This window comes from Astatotilapia calliptera, chromosome 16 (genome assembly GCF_964374335.1).
Source record: "Astatotilapia calliptera chromosome 16, fAstCal68.1, whole genome shotgun sequence".
Lineage (NCBI taxonomy): Eukaryota > Metazoa > Chordata > Actinopteri > Cichliformes > Cichlidae > Astatotilapia > Astatotilapia calliptera.
In genome coordinates this window covers 2,786,086-2,811,525 of record NC_137437.1, presented here as the reverse complement: position 1 = coordinate 2,811,525, position 25,440 = coordinate 2,786,086, and the positions used below count along the sequence as shown (strand labels likewise).

At 41.4% G+C, this 25,440-nt stretch overlaps 1 protein-coding gene across 6 annotated transcripts; it reads left to right on the top strand.

Annotated features, from left to right (window-relative positions):
- The first annotated feature begins 1,286 nt into the window (after positions 1-1,286).
- Positions 1,287-23,647, top strand: slc37a1 (solute carrier family 37 member 1). Of its 6 annotated transcripts, XM_080291189.1 has the most exons (22): positions 1,287-1,445; positions 3,684-3,933; positions 7,809-7,949; positions 8,250-8,331; positions 9,207-9,327; positions 9,531-9,609; positions 9,872-10,007; positions 10,614-10,690; positions 11,343-11,509; positions 11,757-11,809; positions 12,007-12,081; positions 12,535-12,573; positions 13,458-13,580; positions 13,959-14,049; positions 15,487-15,549; positions 15,994-16,079; positions 16,889-16,937; positions 17,721-17,794; positions 17,925-18,003; positions 18,402-18,499; positions 18,907-18,971; positions 21,938-23,647. In XM_080291189.1, the coding sequence occupies exons 2-22, from the start codon at positions 3,878-3,880 to the stop codon at positions 21,951-21,953; spliced, it is 1,770 nt and encodes a 589-aa protein (XP_080147315.1). In that variant the 5' UTR covers positions 1,287-1,445; positions 3,684-3,877; the 3' UTR covers positions 21,954-23,647. The 6 variants fall into 6 exon arrangements, 5 of the variants coding, with proteins under 5 accessions (XP_080147315.1, XP_026000650.1, XP_080147316.1 ...); XM_026144865.2 differs by lacking the exon at positions 7,809-7,949; XM_080291190.1 differs by lacking the exon at positions 12,535-12,573.
- The last annotated feature ends 1,793 nt before the right edge of the window (positions 23,648-25,440 follow it).

Genomic DNA, 25,440 nt, shown 5'->3' with positions numbered 1-25,440 from the left:
GGCCACTGCATATTTGAAATTGCTACATGATGATGTGTTTCCCTCTTTATGCACTGAAGCTGGCACGTTCCCTGAGTTTTTCCAGCAAGATGGTTCACCACCACATTATGGGTGCAGGTCCGAGCATTCCTAGACGAACAGTTTCTGGAAAGTGGATTGGTCGTCGTGGGCCAGTTGAATGGCCCCCAAGGTCTCCCGATCTGACCCCCTTAGACTTTTATCTTTGGGGTCATCTGAAGGCAATTGCCTATGATGTGAAGATACGAGATGTGCAGCACCTGAAACTACGGATACTGGATGCCTGTGCTGGCATTTCTCCTGCGGTGTTATTATCAGTGTGTGAAGAGTGGGAGAAGAGGGTTGCATTGACAATCCAACACAATGGGCAGCACATTGAACACATTTTATAAATGGTCAGAAACTTGTAAATAACTCATGAAAGAATAAAGTTACATTGAAACCAAGCACACCATTGTTTTTCTTGTGACATTACCAATAAGTTAGATGTGTCACATGGCCCTCTTCTTATTGAAAAAACAAAGGTTGTATCCAAGATGGCCGACTTCTAAATGGCCACCATGGTCACCACCCATCTTGAGGAGTTTGCCCCCTCACATATACTAATGTGCCACAAACAGGACTTTAATATCACCAACCATTCCCATGTTATTGCGGTGTATCCATATAAATGCTTCTCCCTGTATATAATATACTATACCTTATATAATTATAACTATGTGGGTTTTAGACCTGGGCTTAGAATGGCATATGAACTTGTTTTTATTTATGAAGAAGCAGAACGTCCTCCCTCCCTCGCTGTATGTCATTATGTTGCACACTGGATCGCCTTCTCCACCCAAACACAACATAAATCCGGCCAACGATTCACTTCCTTATAAACCATTGAATCAGGTACTGGAGCTGTGACGTGCTAAATAAATCTTCGGACGTCATTGTTCACTTGGGCGCTGTCTATTTTTTGGCACATGAGCTGGAGCTTCAGCTTCACATCGCTACTTTGAGGTTTAATCATTGTGTGCGTGTGTTTTAGATATTGTGTTAGGGATTTTTAACTCTGGTCCTGCTGTCATCTGTAGAGTTTACTCAAGCTCAAAATGAAATATCCCATGTGAGTTTGAATTATTATTTTTCACAAGATTATTATTATTATTATTATTATTATTATTATTATTATTATTATTATTATTATTATTATTATTATCGTGAGCTGGTTTTAGCCCTGAAGCAAGCTAGACAGGGTCATCTGAACACGAGCGCGAGAGAGCGATGATGACGTCAACGACAGCCCGGGCAAGCCCAGCTGTGAGCGCGCGCGCGCGAGTGTGTGACAGTTCGTCGCCTGCTTTCGTACAACAAGGAAGTGGAGGGTATGTCACTGAAGGGAAACCTGCAACGAACGTGAAGCGCTAGTTTCCCCCTCCGAGGTAAGCCCCTGAGCAGCTATGGCGTGTTTGTTTGCAGTTGGATGTCTGCTGCTGTCACAGTTGTAGCGGTTTAGCTAGCAGTCTTTACAATGAATCGGAAGCTCGGCTATATTCACCTTGCTGTCTCCCACAGGATCAAAGGGCTACTCCGAGACGTTGGAGGCTCTCGTTTTTGCCTTTGTTAATGGTTTACAGATAACAGGGCGGTTTTGATATAGCTACAAATAGGAAGGGAAAATATCGCCAAATCTCACAGTCGGTGCATTAGCCCGTTTCTCATCAGTGTCCGAGTAAGCTTTGCCGGGGGCCGACGTGTTGAAACGCAAGACTGCCACACATCTGTTCGACCAACGCCAGTTGATCTAAACGCCAGTAGATCTGGAACACCGGAAGCACGTTCTCCTTTCTGGCTATATTAATTTCTTTCAAGGAAGCAGAAACGGTGACCGCGCTGTTAGGAGAGTTGTGCCTGTATAGTTGGATGTTAAAATGTCAGAAGATTGTTAAACCTATATCATGTGATATTGATGTCACTTGAGATTTGTGAGTGTTTTTGGTGATTGTGATTATGAAAGGCTAGTAACTAATCGAGATCTCGGAAGTGAAATACATTGATTGCTTTGTTGTAAGTGAAGATGCACTCCCATTTAAATATCGGTTTTCTGGGTTTTCCGATCACTCAAAAAAGTAGTCTGACATGTCATGACATGACTACTTTTTGCTTTCTGTTTCGGGAAATCGTCTCTCTGACGATTCTTTACAGACCTTTGCATCTTCATCAGCTTCATCTCATACATTCTGCATGCAGAGGTGGATGATGACAGTTCTCTGCATTGTTTTTCTTGCCCAGTTGAGGCACTGTATCCACTGTATCCTGAATCATCCCAGTGTGATGCGAGTGAATATTCTAATAACCACTTCTCGTGTTCTTGTCTTCCATATCTGGTAAAGCTAAGAGTCTTAAGTGCCATCTCCTTTTGGACCTGGCATTCTCGAGGCACCTTTCCTTTAAGAATTTTACCTGTGTGTTGGCAACGCCTGGCAGAGCCCCAAGTCTGTAAAATCTTCAACTCCCACCTCTGGCAGAACCTCGACAGCATTCTGGGGGGAGGCTGGGCACATGAAGACCTTGTTGTAGACCATGTTCTGCAACTCCTTTGCTGAGGCGGCTGCAAGGTGGTTGACCATCATGGTGGTAACCAACCCTTAACTAGAGGTCAAACCTGTAGTTCGAGGATTTCTAACATCTCTTTGAAGGGAGCAGTCAAGTTGGAGTCCTATTGGCTTTTCTCAGCCTGTAGGACTTAGGAAGCAGCTGACAGATACTGGCAGGCCAATTCCACTTCCACACCTGAAGCAAAAAACTCAGGCGTGGAAGGAGTTTGGGGAGGCCATGGAAAAAGAATTTCGGCCTGCCACAAAACTATTCTAGCAAACTGTCAAGTGACTATGGAAGGTAAAGCACGGTGTATGATGGGGGCGAGGTGTTGCTGACCTCAGGATACTGGGTGTCTGGCTTGTTACTACGAGTCATTTGATCCCTGTATAACCATTGCAGGAGCTTGGTCTGCATTGCCAGCAATAAGTCATACTCATTCTTGCACACGTGTTTTACTCTACCAGGGCTGTCCTGGTGTCCTGTTACAGAGTCTGTTCATAGTTTTTAGAGAAGCTTTTATGTGAGTATGTGAAGTGGATGATGATAATAATAATATAATAATGATCTATTAATATTGCCCAGCCCTAGTACAGAGTATTATTATATCGTTGAATGTTCAGCCACAGAAAAGGCTTGAAAATCGCCCTGTGACCTATCGCAAAAGTATTTTTTTATGATCAAACTAATAATTTTATAGGTCTACAATTTGCCAGTTTTCCTATTAAAAAGTGTATCATCACCCTTGAATTTTGTTCTGGAAAATCAGAGGTGGTCAAACTGGGAATTTTTGTGAAATTTGGTAAATTAATATGGAATGACCCACGTGTCCTCCTGAAGTCAAGTTGACCAACTCAGTGGACTGAATGGGCTCACACATACTCGTTAGCAGCTCAGAGTTTGTTTGTGAGGTAGTATGAAGCTGCGGACCACATCTGAATTAAGCTGTGCAGTAAAAACATGTCATATTGTAAACTAGGCTTTTTCTTGCCCTCTTAATATCTTTATTATTATTATTATTATTATTATTATTATTTATTATTAGCATTATCTCTTCTTCACTGTTCTATTCATCCTTTCAGACTGCTGACATCTTCCAACCAGCTCCATGGCTTTGTGGATCAGCTGACTGTAGTTTCTTTTGAAGATGGATATGAACAGAGACAGCAGGGCCATGTCTGCATGTACTTCATGATTTCCTTCAGCGCGAAGAGATTTGAATGCTGAGCCCTCATTAGCTGCCTGTTAGTGGGATTGTCCATACCTGTGTTCAAACATGGCTCCTGTTCCTCCAGGGGTCCGCCTGCTGGTGTCCTTTGACAGGGACCAATGGTGAGTTTAAATTGGACTGGCTGTCTAAAGGTGCTATTGACATTAAATTCTGACCAGATGTTGGTAACAACCCACCCAGTCCACAGATGTAAAGAAATCAAACCATAGATGGCCATAAATTATATGTAATAATGAGAAGTGGAACAGGGAAATAGTACAGAAACACATAAAGAAAGAAAGGTGCAAAAAGGCCTGGAAAGATTTTACCAGCTGAAATCTATCAGTAATTACAAAACTAACCTCTCACTTAGTGCAAATTAATATCAACTGGTTCAGTCCCAACTGGCGAGCTCTCATTACCAAGGTGTCACACAAGAAACATCTCATACTGGACAAAACCAATGGAGAGCTCCAGAAATATCTAGAACCAGCAGGCATGATTGTTTCAAAGAAAACAATAAGTAATGTCACATTTGCGGTGGGCTGTATGCAAGCTCACATACGTGACTGCACTGCTGAGGAAAAAGCATGTTGTGAACTACTGAGAGAACATAGTGTGGTCAGATGAGACTAAAATGAAACTAATAGCAACGCATGAGACAGTTTCCTCACACAGGAAGTGTGTTGAAGCTGTCATCACCAACAAAGGCTTTTGTATGAAGTATTAAATGCATTTCACTAAGCGTGAGTATTACATTATTACACATAATTTATGGACTGCTATGGTTGGATTTCTTTGCATGTGTGGATTGGATGGGTTGCTACCAACATTTAGTGATAATTTAATGTCAATAACATCTTTAGAGATATATTTACTTAGAAATTTGGTGACATATTCAATATTTATTTTACTCGCTGCATACGTTGAAACCGATCTTTCTGATCACCCTGTAAAGTTTACTGTACAAGGTCGAGCAGTCAGTTTCTGCCTCTTTGACGTAGTAGTTGGCCGTTGAGGCTGCAGCCGGCCAAGTGGCATTGTTGGAGCTGCGTCAGCAAAAATTCCCGGCAGGTAGTTTTACCTGTGCTTACACCTAGTTTCACATACCTGATGCTTTGTGTAGACTCGACTTTCAGGTTTCTGAAAATATGTTGGAATGTTTGTTATTTTTGGTTGTGATTGATTTATTTATAATATTTTTGTTGAAAAGATTTTTAAAAATCTTTCCATAATGCTGAATAAGCAGAACAGCAGTAACTTTGATCTCTTTCTTTCCTTTTCCTTTTTTTTCTTCTTTTCTTTTTTTAAGAGATCAGGATTTTTTTAAAGTAGGCTTTAAGTTGTTTGGGCTCATCTTTGGCCTGCATCCAGAAATATCATCTAAGTAGTTACGTTGGAATGAACAGGAACAAACCCATTTTTTGTTATCCTGACTTTGATTTAACAATTGATTTATTAACAAACGTGTTCAATAATTTTTCAGCAAAAGCAGGAGGGCACAGACTTCATAGGAAACATATCTTATTTAATGTTTCTGAAACATCCGAAGTTTTCTTTCTACTGCATGACAAATGCAGTAATAAGGTACACGTTTAAGACATTTGACCCTGTGTTTGGGTTTGTAAAGGTTACATTAGTTACACTGTCTTCACTAAGCCTTTGAAAAGTTATAGTGGGATTTTGTTTTTTTACTTACTTGTGTGTTTATATAACTTAGATTAATTGTGCACTCCTCTGTGAACAGCTAGTGCGTTGGTCCCGGCCACCTATTATAAATGACCAATTTAGGGTAACACTGGTGATACAGAAAGGGGCATTGATGTGACACTCCATGCGTTAAATGTAGGGGTCATTAATCATCAGAGCAGCTGGTAGGAAGCACAGCTGCTCTGCTCATCTACAAGGTTGAAACTGTTGGTGGAAGTGGTTGTTATTCACTTGAGCTACTTGTAATTCAGACTGCTGTGCACTGGATATATCTAGCTTTTATTATTTGAAGGAAAAAAAAGACAAATTGTTGCCCACTATGTTAGTTCAAGAATGAATCAGGTTTAAACATAGAAGTCATCTCATTTATCAGGCCATCAGACTGCTGAACACGTCATAGACACCTCAGCTTCACTACTGGAACTTCAACATTATGCACTCCACACTGTATATAAATGCCACTTGTTTTGCACATATTCAACTCTGTATATTTGATATATTTTATTATTATTATTATTATTATTATTTTATTTTATATTTTTACTATTTAATTTGTAAAAATGTGTATACACACACACACACACACACACACACACACACACACACACACACACACACACACACACGTAGGAAAATATTTAGTATACACATCCAGAAATGCATACACTATTATATATTGTACATATATTTATTAGTTTCAGGTTGGCCATTCTTGTATTTTGCTCGTTTGTGTTGTTGTGTTTGCACATCTCTGTTGCTTGTGGGGCTCGCACACAAGAATTTCACTCGCATGTGCTGTGCCAGTGTGCCTGCACATGTGATGTGACAATAAAAAGTGATTTGATTTGATTTGATTTGATTTAAATGTAGCACACATTTTGGAGGAGTTGTTAGGTCTGTTGGTCCTAAACTTTGGGAGAAGCAACCTGTCACTGAGCAGACTCCTCGGGTTGTTTGCACTGAGAGAATTGCACATATTGCACATTGTTCAGTGTTTTGTTGCTACAATGATAATAATGATTCTGATTCTGTGGATACTTTCCAGACGCACTGTGATTCACATCAGGAACATTAATGTCTTATGTTACCCTTGAACATTTCTCTTCATACAGTTATCATCTTATATGTCTTAGTGAGACGTTTGCAGCCTAACACACCTGGTGGTTTGTGAGCACTTTGTATCTGTCAGGTTTCAAGCTGCTTTGTCAGATGATGGATTTGGTCACCCTGCTGTACCCAGGATGCACTGCTGCAACATACTAACCACATGCTGTCCAACTGCTGGATAAGAGTGTATCTAACTTTTTCTCGGCCCATTTTGAGTTTCTGCTGCACAGCCTGGTAAAGCCAACCATAGTCTGTACTGCGGGTCAAATGAAATGTGGATTTTGGGCACAGCCACACCTTCTCTCACGTCTTATTTGACTGCATTTGACTTTCTGTCTTGAGCCAGCCTCTGCTTAGAAATGACCTTACACTCAAGTCAGACGTGTGTGAGCAAAGACGAGCGTAAATATGACTGACGTAACGCAAACAGTAAAGTACACAATCCAGGTACAGGATATCAGGATTCTATTACAGGATGTAATAGAATTTGTTGGCTCCTCCTGCTTATTGTAACACATGATACATTTAATCAGTTGATGCCAGGTCTCTCTTGGAAATGAGATTTTTAATCTGCCTAAATATTTCACAGTACTTTTGCCTTTTTATTTACATATGTTGTAGCGTTGGTCAGCTAGGTTTGGGGCATCAAATCAGTTTGCAACATTTCCTTGTAGGGCCACAAAATGTCTGCAGTGAACCTTTGTGCATTTTACAGTTTGAGATGTGGACTTTCTTAGTAAAATAACATCTAAAAATACAACAACTGCAACAATGTTTAAACTTGGGCTGGGCGGTCGACTCCATAGGCTAATGCTAGATGACTGATACTGTTACTGCCGCCAATGACAGTCACCAGTCACCAGACTGGGCGAATAGATTCATGTATAACCATTAGAGTAGCACTTTCACTCTCCTCCACCACAAATGTAAGCACACTGCACACAGTGATGCCTGATTTACCGTTTCCATGATAACTTAACATAAGCTGACAAATATCATCCAACAGCTAATATAATAATAATAATATGTTATAACAATTACGTGTTCTTTATTGTATTGTAAATGTGCTCACTTATTAAGTCCATTTTTTTAAATTCACTCCAACCAGCCAGCTACTGTATACATGGTGTTTTTCAGCCTGTCCATCTCTAAGCGCACTGTACCCTTGTTCTTCAAACAGTCTATTATTAAACAAAGAAGAGAAATGGCCAAGTTACCTGCACCTCTCCACCCTCATCCCCAACAGTCTGAAGAAAGGTTTGATACTCTGCTCCTCCAGACCACATAGGCCAGATACTGAACTCCACATTGCCCCATCAAGGTGTGAGTTTGTTGGTAACAGCTAGAAAGCATTTAAGCACAAAATAAAGCACTGTGACACTGTTACTCTCACAGCAGGGGGCTGTGCTACATGAACACAGCCCCAACATCCTTTTGTTAAGTATAATTTCCCTGGGGGAATTCAAAGTTGTGAGTTTGGTGTCAGTTACATCTTTTTTGTAGCCCACTGTATCTGGGGTAGTGCAGATGACTCATAATTATGGACATCTCAAACCTGTGATCTCCATGTTATGAGCTCCCTCATTTCTCAGAGCTGCCTTCCTGTGTGCTCTCCCTTCAGGTACAGAGCTCTCACCTTCATCCTAACCTTCTTGCTCTACACCAGTTTCCACCTGTCCAGGAAACCAATTAGTATTGTCAAGGTAAGATATGGTATTCCAGAAACAGTACATGGCATTAATGATTGTACTAATAGGTGCTGCACTGTTGTGCGATGTTTGTACACTGCTCCAAAAGATTAAAAGAATACTTTGAAAAAATAGCAAATCTCAGATGTTTGTAGCAATTATTTATATGTCAAGACCTCCGTATAAAATAAACTCATCATTCCAGTCTGTGCTCCATCACAGCTTGTTTACAGCCTTCGCTGGTTACGACCAGCTGGTGTACATTGTCCTAATAAACACCCGCAGCCTTGGGCTCTGTCCAAATCTCCCCCAAAGAAAAGAACAGGAGAAAGCTAAAAGAGGTAGCAAAGGAGCTTGATTTGTAATCCCAGTAAGAAAGAACACTGAACTGGAATGGATGCAGTCTGGACCCGGGACAAATTTATGAAAGAACTCAATGCAGAAAATCAACGGAGGTGGGACAAAGACTGAGTAGACGCTGAGTGGTGTGCTCTACAGCAGCGGTCCCCAACCTTCTTGGCATCACCGACCGGTTTAATGTCAGACAATATAGTCACGGACCGGCCTTTAAGGTGTTGCAGATAAATACAACAAAATAAAATTATACTACCGAGACAAAAACGGTGGTATTCTGTAAATATAATAATAAACGTGAATTCACTGTGTAATAACTTTATTAGCAGCGTCCTCCTGAAATGCACCAACAACATTGAGAGTAACATCCTCCTCTCTGCCCCTTAATGCTCTCTGGTCGCTATGGTAACGCATAAATATTTCTTTCTCTACTGCGACCATCATGGAGTCAGGGAGAAAAGTTAGCCAATCATAGTAAAGACCCCTGTTTCTTCTTCCTGTGTTTTCTGTGTGGCTTAATGGTTTTGTGCTTACAGAGTGAGCTTCATAAGAACTGCTCAGCTGTCAGTGAAGCAGCCATCATTGCATCCAGCAGCAGCCAGCAGCCCTCCCTGCTATCTCTCCACACAGATGTCGACTGCGGCTGGAAACCTTTTGGTCTGTCTTATCTTGAGATGTTTTCATCTTTTTAGAATGTTTATAATGTTACAAGTTTACACTAAAGCATCATCAGCAGCAGGTTTCTTAATACTCATGCATGCAAAACAGAGATGAATGTGTCGAGCAATTAGTAAAAACTCGCAGATAAACAAAACCTGCTGTGCTGTCCTGAATTAAACACCTGTTCCCCATATTTACAGATAAAAGCAATTACAAACAGCTGCTGGGAGCCATGGACTACTCCTTTCTGTGTGCTTACGCAATTGGAATGTACTTGAGGTAAGATGGCAAGGTGTGGAGGAGGAAATGATTTTACACAGTAAACGTGAACTGGTGATGAAGAGAGAAGGCCGCAGCTGGCCAGTGGATTTGAATAAGGCACCTTCTTGCTATGAGGCAGCAATACTAACCATCTGCCACCCGCCGTTATTAGTTGGATTATTAAACTTTTTTTCTCTCAGTAACTCTCAAATATTTAAACTACTTTATGTGCTGAAATGTGTGATGGTTAATATGATGTCATCACTGTGCATCCATCTAGCGGCATTATCGGGGAGCGCCTGCCCATTCGTCTGTACCTCACAGTGGGCATGCTGGCCAGCGGTGTGTTCACTTGCCTATTCGGGCTTGGCTACATCTACAACATCCACAACCTGAGCTTCTATATATTTGTCCAGGTGAGGTGCAGGATGATCATTTTATAGGATGATATGTTCATTTACACCGCTCAAAAAATTAAAGTAACACGTTAACACACATCAGAGCTCAATAGTAAAGAAAAAGAACATCAGATATGTCTGTACTGATATAGACTGGGTATGAATAGGAATTAAAAGACTTCGTTTGATGAAAATGACAATTATAAACCTACAGAGGGATAAATTTAAAGAAACAATGAAAGTGAAAAAAGTGTAAAAATAATGTGGCAGGCTAGTCCACATCAAGGCCTGCTCCTAATGAAGCAGTGGGTGATATCCTGGGCATCTCATGCCAGATGTGGACCTCACTGTCAGCAGCACTGAGCTGCTGGACGGTGAGGTACAACCTCACATGACACTGACTTGGCTCAGAGACATTACTACGACTCCTGCTTTTACAAGGACTCTCCAGCACACATAGGAGTGTAAGTGGATATGCACACGAAAATGCACAATGACAGGTTTATGTAGCAATAAACTTGCCATTGTGTATGTTTATACAGAGGAAGTGCACATGTGACCCTGTAAGGAATGCATAACAACAAACTGTTCTGCACAGTGATTCACCTTCTTGTCATTTTGCAGGTGGCCAATGGCTTGGTTCAGACCGCTGGTTGGCCTAGTGTAGTGACCTGTATCGGCAACTGGTTTGGAAAGGGAAGGTAATGTCTAAGAATTCCTGGCTGTATAATGCACACTGGCTGTTAGCAGAACAAAAGAAATAAAAAGTTGGACTTTATGACCGAACAAGATCCATCCATCTATTTTCTTCCACTTAGCCAGGGGAACTCACATTAGCATGTCAGTGAAGAGATATAATCTCTCCAGCATGTCCTGGGTATACCCTGAGGCCTCTTCCCAGTATGACATGCCTGGAACCCCTAACTCAGAAGGCATCCCAGTCAGATGCCCAAACCACCTTAACTTTCCATGTGGAGGAGAGCAGCTCTACTCTGAGCCCCTCGAACTGCTGCGCTCTTCACCCTGTCTCTAAGGGAGAAGCCAGCCACCCTTCAGAGAAAGCTCATTTCAGCTCGTCTGCACAGCTGAAAAGAGCAGAAATATCTGTCCATAGGAGTTAAATAGCAATTGATCTTTGAATACATGTCCTTACTTTAGTCATGTCTTAACTGCTTCAACTGTGGGGGCATTCGGAGGGTAAAACTCTTTTCAAATATCCTGGGATTTCCTTACCTGGAAAGTTCAGCATGCATAAAAAAAAAACCCAAACAACTGCCCAAATACTTGTGGAGCAGACTGTGTCTCTGTCAGCGTCAGCACTGTATGAACCGAAGGTCTCTGTTTCTGAGTCAGGCGTGGACTCATCATGGGGCTGTGGAACTCTCACACTTCAGTGGGAAACATCTTGGGCTCTCTGATTGCCGGCTACTGGGTCTCCTCCAACTGGGGCATGTCCTTCATCGTACCAGGGCTCATCATCATCATCATGGGCGTGGTTTGCTTTCTCTTTCTCATTGAGCGTAAGTACAGCTTCATCATGTTTTTCTGATGAGTGTTATAAGGAGTTTCTTGTTTTTCTAAGCGCACACATTCATTGCTCAAAGAATGCTTGCTATCAAATGAAATGAATGCATTTAGATTCAGTTAGCTGAGGCAGGCTGCTTCCTGTGATTGTCTTTTCAGTACGTTGGCTCTTTGAAGAATGGACTTTATAGCTGTAAATGGATTATGTTGTATTAACCTGATGGCACTGTTTTCATTCTTCAGATCCTAATGACCTAAAAAACATCTATACACAAAATTCATCTCTAGGCAAGACTGTAAGTACACAATTTTTGTTTGTTTTAATTTCTTATAATGAAGACTAGTTTGGTTCATTAAGCATGAATAATATTTCAGTGTAATATTAACTCTGTCATTTATAATTAAATGTGGAAATGAAGGAAAAAGTATTTTATTTTTATTTGCATTATCAATCAGCAGCCCTGTTTAGCTGTGAATGTCTCTCTTTGATTAGGTCCCAAGCAAGAGTTGGAATGGAGTGAACGGACACACAGAGGTGTATCTACAGTACAAGGACAACAAAAATCAGGTGTGTCTCACAGTTTAACTTAAAACTGAGATTATTTACTGTACTTACTGTAAGGCCACGCCTTATTCCATCACACATCACATGGTCATGATGGATAACCAATCCTACGCACGCACCACTGAACTAATCACCAAGTATGTTGTGTGTGTGGACTGCATGTACTGTATTTCCAAACATCTATCATCGATCAGACTAGAAGATTACAAGATTATAAGCTTGTAATCTTTTTTGCTTTACTCTAGAACAAAATCAGCCTTCTGTCCATGTTCAAATAAAACTTTAATACTTTGTCAGTGAAAAGTTTCTAAGTGGCACATTTCAGACTGTTGAACAATAAACTGTACAGGCCACATTTTGGAAGCAAGAAATGAATTTCATGTGTGCATCTAATAGGACCGATTGTCATGCAGCACCACAGAAACATGTTCTATTATGTCATTGTAATCCATTCAGGTCTGCTATTATTACAAGGATAGTATTCAAAACAGGAAGGTCAGTTCTTCCGAGATCTCTGCTGGTGGTCAGAGCTTTGGATGCTGGGTGAAATCACTGCTAGGCTGAATCCAAATGTCTGGACATGAGGAATGACTGGAGCGCTGAAGAATGCTCAGGGTGAACTCGTGTTTTAACCACTCTACTAAGGAGGCAGAAAGGGTCAGCATTAAAGGTGATGGGGGGTTGCAGTCAAGCACACTCTGACTGCAACAAGGAGCTCTGACTGATGACCATGATTTTTTTTAGTATTAATGTAAGGAGATGTTTGAATTTAAATATAGTACTTATCCACATCTGTACAGTGTCATCAAAGCGAGTCCTACCCTGCAGAGCACAGTGTGTCTGCACAGACTTAGTTTTAGAAAGCAAGTCTGCAAATATGAGAAAAATCAGGACATTCGGATTCAGCCGCAGGGTTTCTATTTTTCTCCTTTTTTTTTCTCCTTGTTTGGAAGGTAGTTGGGCGAGGTTTTCCAGCTCCTGTTCTCTCAAAACTTATCAGTGGGAGTTTTATCCTTAGGTCCTTTACATGAATGCACTGCTGGCAAACATCTACAGTATAACACCAAACTGCTGACATAATCGTACAGTTATACTTCACATACATGGTGACACGACGTGTGTTGGTCTGTACCATCTGAAGGGGAGAAATATTCCTTGGTTATTTAATTAGAAAGGAGAATCTTTCAATAATTGGTCTTAAATTGCAGGTTGACTAAGTTCACTCTTTTCCATTTATTTATTTATTTTTGTAATTTTATTTATGAAACAAAAGTCCAGTCTAAGTACTGTCAGTGCTGACCCCTCGGGGTCCCCTTTGTTCTTCAGCTGTCCGGTGGTCTGGGTATGGGTACAGATCTTTGCTCTGCTCTCTCCCTCAGAGCTACGACACAGAGCTCCTGTTGCCTAGAGAGAGCGAGCGCATCCCCATGCAGCCGGTTGTGGTGGTGAAGAGTGAGTCGGAGCCGTCTGCCATCAGCTTCATGGGAGCGCTACGGATACCTGTAAGTCACACGTGCGAACCTGTGTCCATCACCTGCGTCACTCTGATGCTTTCACTGCAACAAAGTCTGACCAAGTCTCCTATCAGGCAAAAGTCTTGTGATGTTGTTTTAAGAGTGATGCTCTAAGTAAGAGCAGGATGTGTAAGATTGTTGTGTAAGTGCTTTAAGATAGAAAATCAATTCAGAAGAATCATCTTGTTTAGTTGCTCTGGTTTTTAGATCTTTTCTCTCAAAGTGAGAAAGAAACAACACTGAAAGGCTTATATTTGGACAGCTTTTGGAGCGATTAGCTTGCAGTTATCTGAGTTGCAAGCTGAGGCAGATCTAACGTAACTTATGAAGTAAGTCTGATTACTGTGTGCGTTTGTTTGTCTGCAGGGAGTGGTGGAGTTCTCTCTGTGTCTGCTGTTTGCTAAGCTGGTCAGCTATACTTTCCTCTTCTGGCTGCCGCTCTACATCACCAAAGCAGGTGAGGAGCAAATAGAAACCCGTCAGGCACGACTTCATGCATAGATTTTGACTGTGGATTAAAAAAACAGATTACATTGACAGACGTCCAATATGTCAAAATTTATACGTTGGCTATCTGAAGCAGGACACTGAATTATGGTTAAATTGGCAAAAAAAAAATCTGCAAAAATATTGGCCAACTGAGAGACTGGAGTAGTGTTTACAGCCGTATTGATCCTGTCAAAAAACATGACATCAGTCAACAGAAACATTTGAACTTCATTTATTGTCATTGTACAGTGAAATTAGCCAACAAGACCACAAAGGTGCAAGAAAGTGACAAGTTTAAAAACAACAATATAAAAAAAACACTATTTACACAATGTATAAGATACAAGAACATTGTGAGGGCGTAGATAAGGCATCATTTAACAAGTAAGGGTGAAGGAGCTCTAGTCATTAAGATGGTGAAACTGTTGGGTAGGATGATAATTGCACATCTGCCAGCATATTGCACAGGACACACACAGCTGCAACAGAATGACTGTAAGGGAGGAGTCTGCTCAGCCACACACACACACACACACACACACACACACACACACACACACACACACACACACACACACACACACACACACACACACACACACATTACCATAAGTTCAAAGTTTGGCTACTGTGCTGCAATTTAATACATACTAGATGTGTTGTTAAAAACAATAGGTCATACTGATAATGTCCTGTAGGTGTGAGAGCAGACAGTCAGCCAGGTCCTTACATAAACTGAACAGTTTTTATGAGCCTGGTTTGGTCAACAAAGGCCAGTTCACACTGGAAAAAGAGAAATCTATAGGACTGTGTGAAGATGGATTCATTTTGGTTTCTTTGGGTGCTGCTTGAAACTTGTTTTTGTTACTCAACGACCAATGAGCTTATGAATGGGCAAGGCATTAAAACCCTCCACAGCTGTTAAGACTCGTCCCAGAGTGTTGGTCAGTGAAACAAGATTAAGTTGTTCTGAAGATGAATGCAAGCCTCCTCGACTTCTCATTGTTTGTGCAGTACAGCCAGCAGTGGCAACAAAACGTTCTTTCAGTCCTTAAACATGTGAACTGTGGTGGACCTTGAGCTTCATGAGTTACTGTGACCTTCTGGTTTCATTTGTAATTAATCCACAGAAACATTGTCAGCATGTAATATAACATAGTTAAAGACTTTTCTATTGTCTGTTTGTAATGTAGTAACTGGGTTATGTAGATATAAAACCAGTATGTTAAACTGAAAGAGGCTGATACAGAGTGTGGCAGAGTTGCACAGGCTTCTCACAGATCACGGAGCAGATGTTTTGTCCTCAGGATATTCTACAGTGAGCAGTCCACTCATGTGTCAGACTGTCAGCAGACTGCTGAAGAAGGAGAACTGACATAATAGACTCTGTGTTTGTGTGTTTCAGCTCACCTGGATGCCAAAAAGGCTGGAGATCTGTCCACACTGTTTGATGTGGGAGGAATTGTGGGTATGTGCTGTTTGTGTGTGCTCGTCTGTCCCAGTGGACCTTCAGCCTCACTGTTTAGCAATGCTTGGGGACAAAATTGATGTCCCAAAGTTAGAGACTGTGTTTGTTTTTAATATTATATTCAGATTTGTGATCTAGAAAATGAAGCCATGCAGTTTACAGAGCAAAAGAACAGAGGGACATTTTCCCGTAGACATGCACACTGTGCATACACAGAAAGAGTCTCTCCCTGCTGGCCTTCAGACAGAATGCAGGTTTAAAATCTATTCAGCTTCACTTTTCAGACCTGGAAGCTTCGTGCATGCTTTGCATGTCTGTGGTTTTTGGTCTGTGATAATTAACCCTGATAGAGACCAGCTGTCAGGGTTTATGAAGCAATGTACAACATGATCACCATGAAGTATTATGATGATTAACGACTGAATGTGTCTTTCTGTCGTATAGGGGGCGTCTTAGCAGGTGTGATCTCTGATAAATTGGGGAAGCGAGCCACCACCTGTGCAGTCATGTTACTGGTAGCTGCTCCTACAGTAAGTCTTCACTGTACTGCAACAGTCAGGAAACATCGTCCACTGTGTGCTGCAAGACTGTGAAAACACTCTTTGATTATGAAGCCTGCACAGGGGAGATTAGACCAGGTTTTTGGCTCCCCCTGCTGTGCAGCACTTGACACAGTCACTTCATTAGGTGGTGCAGGTTGGCTCCGTTTTGCCTTCAGAACTACCGCGATTCTTCATTTCATAGGTGCTCAAAACATTCTTCAGTTGTTGGCTGATTGTCTAGAAAGTATATTTTCTGTCCCAGTACATCCTGAAGGCACACTGTCAGGTGGAGATCTGGTGACTGCAGAGACCCTTTGAGCACAGTGAACTCACTTCACATGTGAAAAAACTAGCAGACAGAAACTGTCTCAAAATACCAAGTCTGTGCAGTTTTTTGTTGTCCAAACTTTGGACAGTAAATGTAGCCTCAGTTTACTGCTGAGAGGAGTGACCCCCATCTGACATCAGCCATCATCAGCGCCGAGCAGCCAACAACCATGCTACGTTCACAGACACTTATATCACCTCTTTTCCCTTTCTGATGCTCAGTTTAAACATCAGCATCTTGACCTTGTCTACATCCCTAAATTGAGTTACTGCCATGTGATTGGCTGTGTATTTGCGTTAACTTGTTGAACAAGTGTCCCCTATAAAGTGTCCAGTGAGTATAATTGCTGAGGAGCAAAGATTACAACACATTTCATGCTATTTTTTATAGTAAAAGGCTTACATGTAAGAGTACGAGGTGATATTAGACACGTAAGTGTTAACTGTCCTGTTTTATTCTTTTCCTGCAGCTTTACGGCTTCTCCATGATCAGTGAGTTTGGTTTGGGGCCAATGATTGGTAAGAACCAGCTAGCACTGAATGATAGTTAATCAGTAGGTCTGGAACAATTTTCTGTTCCTTAATTGTAATATATGTAAATGAAAGGATAAAGGCATGTTAGCATATGCTTCAGTAGTATGGCTCTGCAGTAAAAGGTTCAAAAGCGGCCTGCAGTCCAGACCTGTCATGTGTTGTTTGTTCAAACAGAAGCCAATCAAATTCCTCTCATACTGCAGGCTTACTCCTGGTTCCCAGGTTACTTAATGGGAGGCAGAGCCTGGAGCTTTCTGGCCTCCTTCTGTGGAACCAGCACCCACTTTGATTCACGAGTTGGACAATAAATAAATTCATATCAGCACTAGAGTTAGCTCCCCCTTTGTTTCCAGGTGCTGAGGTCCGTACAAATTTAGTCACATGAGCTGGTTGCATTTATTACAGTAGGTTATCAGTCAGCGATTGAATGTCCAATCAAATCTAAATAAACACAAGTGACTTGTTTACTGTGGCATAAATGATGACTCTTGGTTATTCCCTCTGAGCTGCTGATGGTCAAGGGAAGTTGGCATCATGGGATACAATGTAGTGCCTTCAGAGCAATATCAGCTCACATTTACTGTAATTACATGAACACACATTCTAATGAAGAGAAGTGCACATGCTAGTAAGACACTACCGGCAGGTTTGTGGAGGACACAAACACCTCAGCCTGCATGCATTTGTTTCCAGCAGTAAGATTTCAGTGGCTGCAGAATTTCCATTCCTTACAACCAGGATAAAACGTCCTTAATCTGTGTGCTTCAGGGATGCTGTTAGTGTGCGGAGGTCTAGTGAATGGACCGTATGCGCTCATCACAACTGCAGTGTCTGCTGATTTGGTAAGGATGTTTAACACTACTGTAATTCCAGTGTGATTGTGTTTGTAAATCATCATTTATTTCATTTTAAAATCACCTTTCTCCCCTTGTCGTCTTTTCCTCTGCCCCCCTTTTTTCTATTTGGCTGTAGGGCACCCACAAGAGCCTGAAAGGCAACGCCAGAGCACTGTCTACAGTCACAGCCATCATTGATGGCACAGGATCTGTAGGTCAGTACTGCTGCTCAGCTTATGTTTACGGCTTGTTTGGATGAGAATGAGGGGTCTTATTAGGGTCCTATTAGTGATATGTATGATAGTAATAATTGTTAATAATTACATTTAACAAGTGCATGAATCCTCAGCCAAGAATTGATTTTAAATTTGTGTACAATGTAGTAGTAGTTCAGAGTAATGAGGGCATCTCATTGGCTCAGGCTAAACAACGAAGCTCTGGCTTTGTTGGATTTGATGATTATAAACGATACAAATATCAGTTTAGTTACCATTTAATGATGATTACATTAGCATGCCTTGTGTTATTTTTACTCATTTATAATCATCCCATGTAGAAATGTGAAGAGAGGATTCATGTACACGAATAATCTTGTTCATGTTTGTGATGTCAGGCGCAGCACTCGGCCCGCTGTTAGCTGGACTGCTGTCTGCAGGCGGCTGGGATCAGGTCTTCTACATGCTGATGACTGCTGACTTTCTTGCTCTGTTGGTAAGGCCTTTAACTTGCATCATATAAGAAGATTACAAAATGACAAAACGAAAGCAGAAAATTTGCACCTATGTGCACATTAGCACAGAATACTGGCCTCTTTGAACACACTGATAGTTTTCCAGCTCTTTGGTTCAGTCACTGCTGCTGTAAAGGTTTTTTGTAACAACAAGCAGCTGTTTTCAGAAAATCAGTCACTACCTGCTCAGCAGCAAAGAGCAGACAGATGCAGAGACCAGCTGGTGAAGCAGTGAAAAGTCAGATATTTAGCTCAGGAGCTGGAGTCGAGAAAACTAAGACAATGTTGTGTTTTTACCCTTGTTTCTGATGAATAAAATGAACTGAATGACGAGTGGTCTTGCTTGCTATAGAAAAACAGATGCTCATACTAATGTGTAACCTTGCAGCTTTTGCTACGGCTCGTGACAAAGGAGCTGGCCTCATCTAAATCCCATCCTATCTCCACTGTAGAGTAAGTCCTCCTGTTATCTCGATCATGATTATACTCAGCCTGACTGCTGCTTTTGGTGCTGTACTGTAATTCTTGTGTATCTGCATTAATTTGATGTTCAAATGTTGGGCTGCTGTTTTTTTTTGTTTTGTTTTTATAACAAAACAGTTATAATACACTTAGAAGTACTTCAATGTTTATATTATATCTTTCAAACATGCAGATAATAAAGTTGAATTCTACTCATATGGATTAAATACAACATGATGAGTGTGAACACTGGCTTTGCCCCCAAAAATAAATAGGCTTAATCTACGATCACTATGATCTTTTTTTAGTTTACAATCAGAATCGCTCACATGGAGAAAACAATGCTTCTGATTGTGTTGGTAGTCACATGACTCAAAGCCATCATGGAGCTTCATCCCACTCATTGTAGCTAATGTAGTATCAGTGGGCAAAGATGACAGATGGTAATGAATGTAAAATGTCTACAACAATCAGATGTAAAACTCTGTTTTAACAACGAAAGAGAGCCGCAGATTAAGAATAACTAAGGATTAAATGCAGCGTGGGACACCAGTGCATCATGGGAAGCCCTACCAGACTAGGTCCATTCCAGTGTTGCTACAGGAGTGATCGGGTCACCTGATCCAGCCCAAACTATATGCTTTATCAAAAAGGGAATTTTTAAGCTTAATCTTAAAAGTAGTGAGGAGAGGGGTTTGAAAGCCGAAGACTCTGCATCCAGTTCTACTTTTAAATTTCCTGGGAACCCCAAGTAAGCCTGCAGTCTGAGAGTGAAGTGCTCTACTGGGGTGATATGGTCGTATGAGGTCTTTAAGATAAGTCTGGGCCTGAATATTCAAGAGCTTATATGTCCAGGTTTCTTAGGCAGTCACTGTATTACTGCATGTTTAAACTACAGCAGAGGACAGACTGATGTTTATAATGGCAAGAACAGACTGCCTTATACTAGGCTGAATTTCTTTTTAAAAAATCAGGGATGAGGGGAATATGAGGGCTTAAAATGGGAAACCACATCCTCTAAGAGGGACAAAGTCACAAACTCAACCTGAGTAAAGGCAGCAGCACAGAGGGGTCAGGAGAGCTGTGATAAGAGCCCTGGTGGTGACAGCCTTTTAATAAAAACGCTCAGGAAATTATTGCATATATCAGGAGAAGCTTAAACAGACATGCTGTGGAGCATTAAGGACAGAGTCAGTAGTGTTAAATGACACATGTGAGTTATGGCCTTTGGAGGAAATGACATTTGCAAAATATTTCTTTTTTGGCTTTTTGATAGCGTTGCAGTAATGACACCGGCAGTCTTTTAAAATGTAAAACGACACCTGCAGTTTAATCTTTCCTATCTGCGCTGTGCTCTGCGACATTTCCTCCTGACAGCATGAGTCATTAAACCAAGGCTCAGGTTTAGCTTTAGCTGTCTGGTTTTTAAATGGAGCCGCAGAGTCCACGATGGTTTGACAGCAAGAATAAAACCAGGAACTAAACTCCTTTCAGTCAGAATGGCCACAGAGCTGATTGAAAACAGCAGAAAACAAAAAAGGGAGATAATAACCTGAAGGCCAAACAGGAGCACAACATGTAACTGCAGCATGTGTAAAACCAACAGGCCTGCCTGTGACCAACATATCCATGCTCATAGAGCCGGTACAGAGTGTTCCAGATTTAAAAAGTCAGTGAAGCACAGAAAGTTCTTTATGAAGTTCTTATTGGGGGGGGGGGCATGTTTCAGTCACACACAAAACATCGAGATCATGGGAACTGAAAAAGTCCAGAAGAATAAAAGTTTTCCTTACTAGTGATCTGGTGTTCACCAGGCAGGAGCTGGAGCTTTGGCTTCGGAAAGCTGAGAGACCCGGTGCAGCAATCTCAGGTTTCAGAGATATTCTCGTGCAGGTTTAGCCAGAGCATAGCCGGCAGGGCCGGAGAGTTCATTACAGCTGATCATGGGTACCAGGCAGGTATCAACAGAATCCGGGAAATGGAGAGGCACAAAACAATCTTTGGAGCCATCCATGTGCTGGTCAGACAACAGCAGAATCATACCTCAGGGAAAACCTCACCTTTACCTGTTGAGTGCTCAATATATAAACACAAGCAATCTGTGTGAGTGGCAGAAGAGCAGCCACACACACCGACATCATCTTAATATCACTAGTGGAGAATGAAAATGGCAGACATGTCTTCAGTTAGACATGCCGAATATCCAGTTGTGGCCAAAAGTTTTGAGAATGACGCAGATGTTGGGTTTCACAAAGTTTGCTGGGATGAGTTTGAGTTCAGTCTAATAACAGATAAAATGATGCGTTTCAGCGGTCGTTTTCATTATCTACATGCATGTTAGAGTCACCCACAATAATCATTTTAAAATGATTTGAAACTCTGAGTAAGAACCAGGTGGACGATGGATTACAGCAAATAAAACTGTTTTTCCAATTTTCTGGCTAAGATGCACAAACTAAGTGTCAGGCTTTCAAAAGATTTAAAACTCTGTGTGTTTGGTTGGTTCAGGAGGTTTACACAAGAACTGCACATCTGAAATAACTCAGACATAATTTAAAATTATGTTGCTGCTGTCTCTGTGCCAAATTCTTCTATGGTCTTGTAAGATTATGGAAGACCAGCACCAGACATGTTACACATTAAAGATCTTATTCTCTTTATTTTTCTTATTTTTTTTGTGTGTGTGTTTGGTTGAGCTTATACTTGAGTTTCTTAAAAACCAGTCCAAACTTGGTTCATGACTGGAATATTCTTGTCCTTGTACGACTACAGTCAGTGATCGACTATGTGTTCTATCTCGGGGCTGAATGTGAACATAACATGTGCAGATTGATTTATTTCCTAAAAACAAACCAGCTGTAATGTTCCCTCGTGGGCAGGAAGTTCACTGGTGTTGACTGTAAAGCTTAATGACTCAACTTATCAACACAGCGTTAATGTTTGTCTCTTATTCACAGGTTGAAGGAACACTGAGCACTTTGATTGCACTGCGTACACACCTACACGCAGAGTGCAATGAAACCACTTAAGGTTGATATGGATTGTGACTGGACTGCCCTGACAGATGAAACTGATTGTTAATAAACCAGCGTGTATGCTTGTGTGCGCCTACAATCATGCTGCAGTGCTTTACTGATGAAGAGCTATGACTGAAGCTGTAGCTGCTGCGCTGAGCAAGCAGCGCGGCACACAGTTTAAAAGTCTCATGTGCACTTACTGTACTTGCTTAACTTCCCAATGTCCCTCTTAGCCCTTGAATTCAGTTTGAACTTGATGACTGGTATGTCTTGCTGCTCACTTGTATGTTGGAACTTTTTCAACCTTACCTGTCCAGTTAATTTAAGGGGCTATTTGTAATTGTGTGCCTTTTACAGTGGTACCTAGCTTTGATAGTTGTTTTTTAAAGTTATCAATGACAGAATTAAGAAGAGCTTCATCAAAGCTGGGGTCGTTGCCGGGACTAAAAAAACGTCAGCTACAAAAACAGCAAGCATGCAGTTTTTACACTTTACTTCCTGTGTAGTTCTGTAGCAAATATACAGAAAACATACATGATAGAGTCTCAGGTAACACTGTACTCGCCCAGGACTTCATGATAAATAGCACTTTAACGATTGTAGTTCTGCCAATTAGAACCACTAAAACTGGAAACACCACAGGTTGCTAGGTCTCTGTGTCCTTACTGTCTTTTTTGTATGAATAGTGTTTTATATTGTTGGTGTTTGTATTGGCAAAATTTTCATACAGTTCATTTATTTGGTGCCATGTGAGCTGTCTGTCAAAGTTTGAGGCTTATGAGGAGGACTGATATTTTTATTTTTATTGTTGTACTGGGATAAATTCATATACCTCTACCCAAAACCTGGACAGAACCACTTCTTAATATCGTGCCTAGAGCTGTTAACTTTTTTTGAAATAAAATTTAATCAGATAGCAGTCATCTAGAAACGGTGATGCAGAACTAATTCCATCATATCTGTTGAAGAGAAGAAGGAAAACAAAGACCACCTCGTTGAACCAAAGAGATGATGGGATTGGTTTAGTTTACATGTGTATTTATTTTGAAAATCATTTTTGTTTCCTTTTCCATTGTCCTGTGGTAGTCTGTGATTTAGTAATAAAATGAATGTAGCTGATCTCTCTCTCTCTCTCTTTCTCTCTCTATACACACACACATCTGTGTGGTGATTTGGGGGGGGGGGTTATTTATGTTAGATGAATAAGACTGTTTCTGTTTTACGGTGGAGAGAATATTTAAAGAATATTTATTGAGAAGGACTGAACACTACATTTAATTCTTGTTCTCATGATCTTATACGCATTAAAAATTCACAAACTGTATATCATGAATTAAAACATTGATTTATTTTTCTGCAGATTTGTGTTTTAATCATTAAGAGTGATATCTTGTATGTATTTAACCTATGAAATAGGTTTATGTAACTGTATTTTAAAGGGGATCTTGGTGGTACTCTTAAGACAATATCCTTGGAACAAGACCACATGTAAATATTATGTGTCAGTGGTAAGATTAATACTTGAGACCTTGTGTGCCTTTCTTGGTTTTTGCAGGGCAATTTTTTTAAGTTTCCATGGAAATGAACTTGGTTTGAAGTTGATTTATGTAGAGAAAACAAATAAATCATGTGCTTTTTTCACTGGTTGAACCTTGTGTTGCCTGTTTTGTAGTATGCTACTGCAAGCCAGCTTTTACATTAATTTGTACATGATGTGGACTCACCTGGAAGTGGCAAGTGTTGTGGAAATGGTAAGCTGACAAGGAGAATCCCACTCAGTGATACATACAGACTCTAAGTTACACAGAAGCACATGAACAATAGAGAAAAGCCAAAGCTACATGATGATCCTTGAAATTAGCTAATAACACATTTATTCCATTAGATCCACCTTTCAGGCTTTGATTTCACTTTTCTTTGATGGTTGATGGTTACTACAAAGATGAGTACACACAAACAAAATTCAGTCCATTGGTAATATATGAAGGAAACTACAGTGAGGAAGACTAAGATACAGTATGGTGGAAGCAAGAGGCGTTTATCTGCCCACATATCTCTAAGGCCATTTCAAGCCTCATAGCACAAACAATCAGGCCTAAATACTCTCAGCTGTTAAGGACTAAACCATTATTTTACTGTCAGGCAAGTTTTCCCAATTCTAACCTTCCCCCAACATTGTACAATACACCATTTGAATAAATAAATAGACATTTTATTATTTTTATGGGATTGAATGTTTTTTATTTCACCCTTACACGTTAACAATGTTACAAAAATAAAACCCACTAAAAACCCCATGCACAGAGAGTTCCCACCCTTGGCCTCTCCCAGAACCTTTAAATGGTGTCCAGATCCCTGGGGAAACATTTGGGAGAGGACACGGAAAAGGCAGGTGAGTGATCACACCTCAACAGCAACATTTTGCACCAACCTTTACCTCTAAGCCTTTGGGAGGGAGCTGCTCAGTCCTAGATCCTGCAGTTTTCAATACCATCGTTCCCTCGAAGCTGGACAGGAAACTGCAGGATCTAGGACTGAGCAGCTCCCTCTGCAGCTGGATCCTTAGCTTCCTGTCTGACAGACGCCAGGTGGTCAGACTGGGCAGCATCACCTCATCCCCCATCACACTGAACACTGGTGCTCCACAGGGGTGTGTACTGAGCCCTCTCCTGTACTCACTCTACACCTACGACTGCACGGCCACTAACAGCTCCAACATCATTGTGAAGTTTGCGGACGACACTACAGTGGTGGGTCTTATCACCAACGGTGATGAGACGGCTTACAGGGAGGAGGTCAGCGCCCTGACCCACTGGTGTCAAGACAACCATCTCACCCTCAACGTCGCAAAGACAAAGGAGTTGATAGTGGACTTCCGGAGGTGCAGAGAAGTACACACCCCCATCACCATCAACGGCGCTGCTGTGGAGAGAGTGAGCAGCTTCCGGTTCCTTGGTGTACACCTGGCTGAGGATCTTACGTGGTCAGTACACACAAACAAAACAGTGAAGAAGGCCCAGCAGCGCCTCTTCTTTCTCAGGAGACTGAAAAGATTCGGCATGAGCCCCCGCATCCTCAGGACCTTCTATCACTGTGCCATTGAGAGCATCCTCACTGGATGCATCACCACCTGGTATGGCAACAGCACCGCCTACAACTGCAAAGCTCTCCAGCGAGTAGTGCGGTGCTCTGAACGGATAATTGGAGGTGAGCTTCCCTCCCTCCAAGACATCTACAGGAAGCGCTGCCTGAGGAAAGCGGGGAGGATCATCAAGGACTCCAGTCACCCCAGCCATAAACTGTTCAGACTGCTTCCATCAGGAAGGAGGTTCTGCAGCATCCGGTCCCGTACCAGCAGACTGAGAGACAGCTTTTTCCATCAGGCCATCAGACTGCTGAACACGTCATAGACACCTCACCTCCACTACTGGAACTTCAACATT

What these genes read in the sequence shown, in the direction of transcription:
- slc37a1 (XM_080291189.1), top strand. Translation starts at nt 3,878, where the DNA reads ATGGCTCCTGTTCCTCCAGGGGTCCGCCTGCTGGTGTCCTTTGACAGG. An exon ending in ATTCATCTCTAGGCAAGACT is followed by an intron (nt 11,810 to 12,006) that starts GTAAGTACACAA and finishes CTCTTTGATTAG; the next exon opens with GTCCCAAGCAAGAGTTGGAA. An exon ending in CTGACTTTCTTGCTCTGTTG is followed by an intron (nt 18,500 to 18,906) that starts GTAAGGCCTTTA and finishes GTAACCTTGCAG; the next exon opens with CTTTTGCTACGGCTCGTGAC.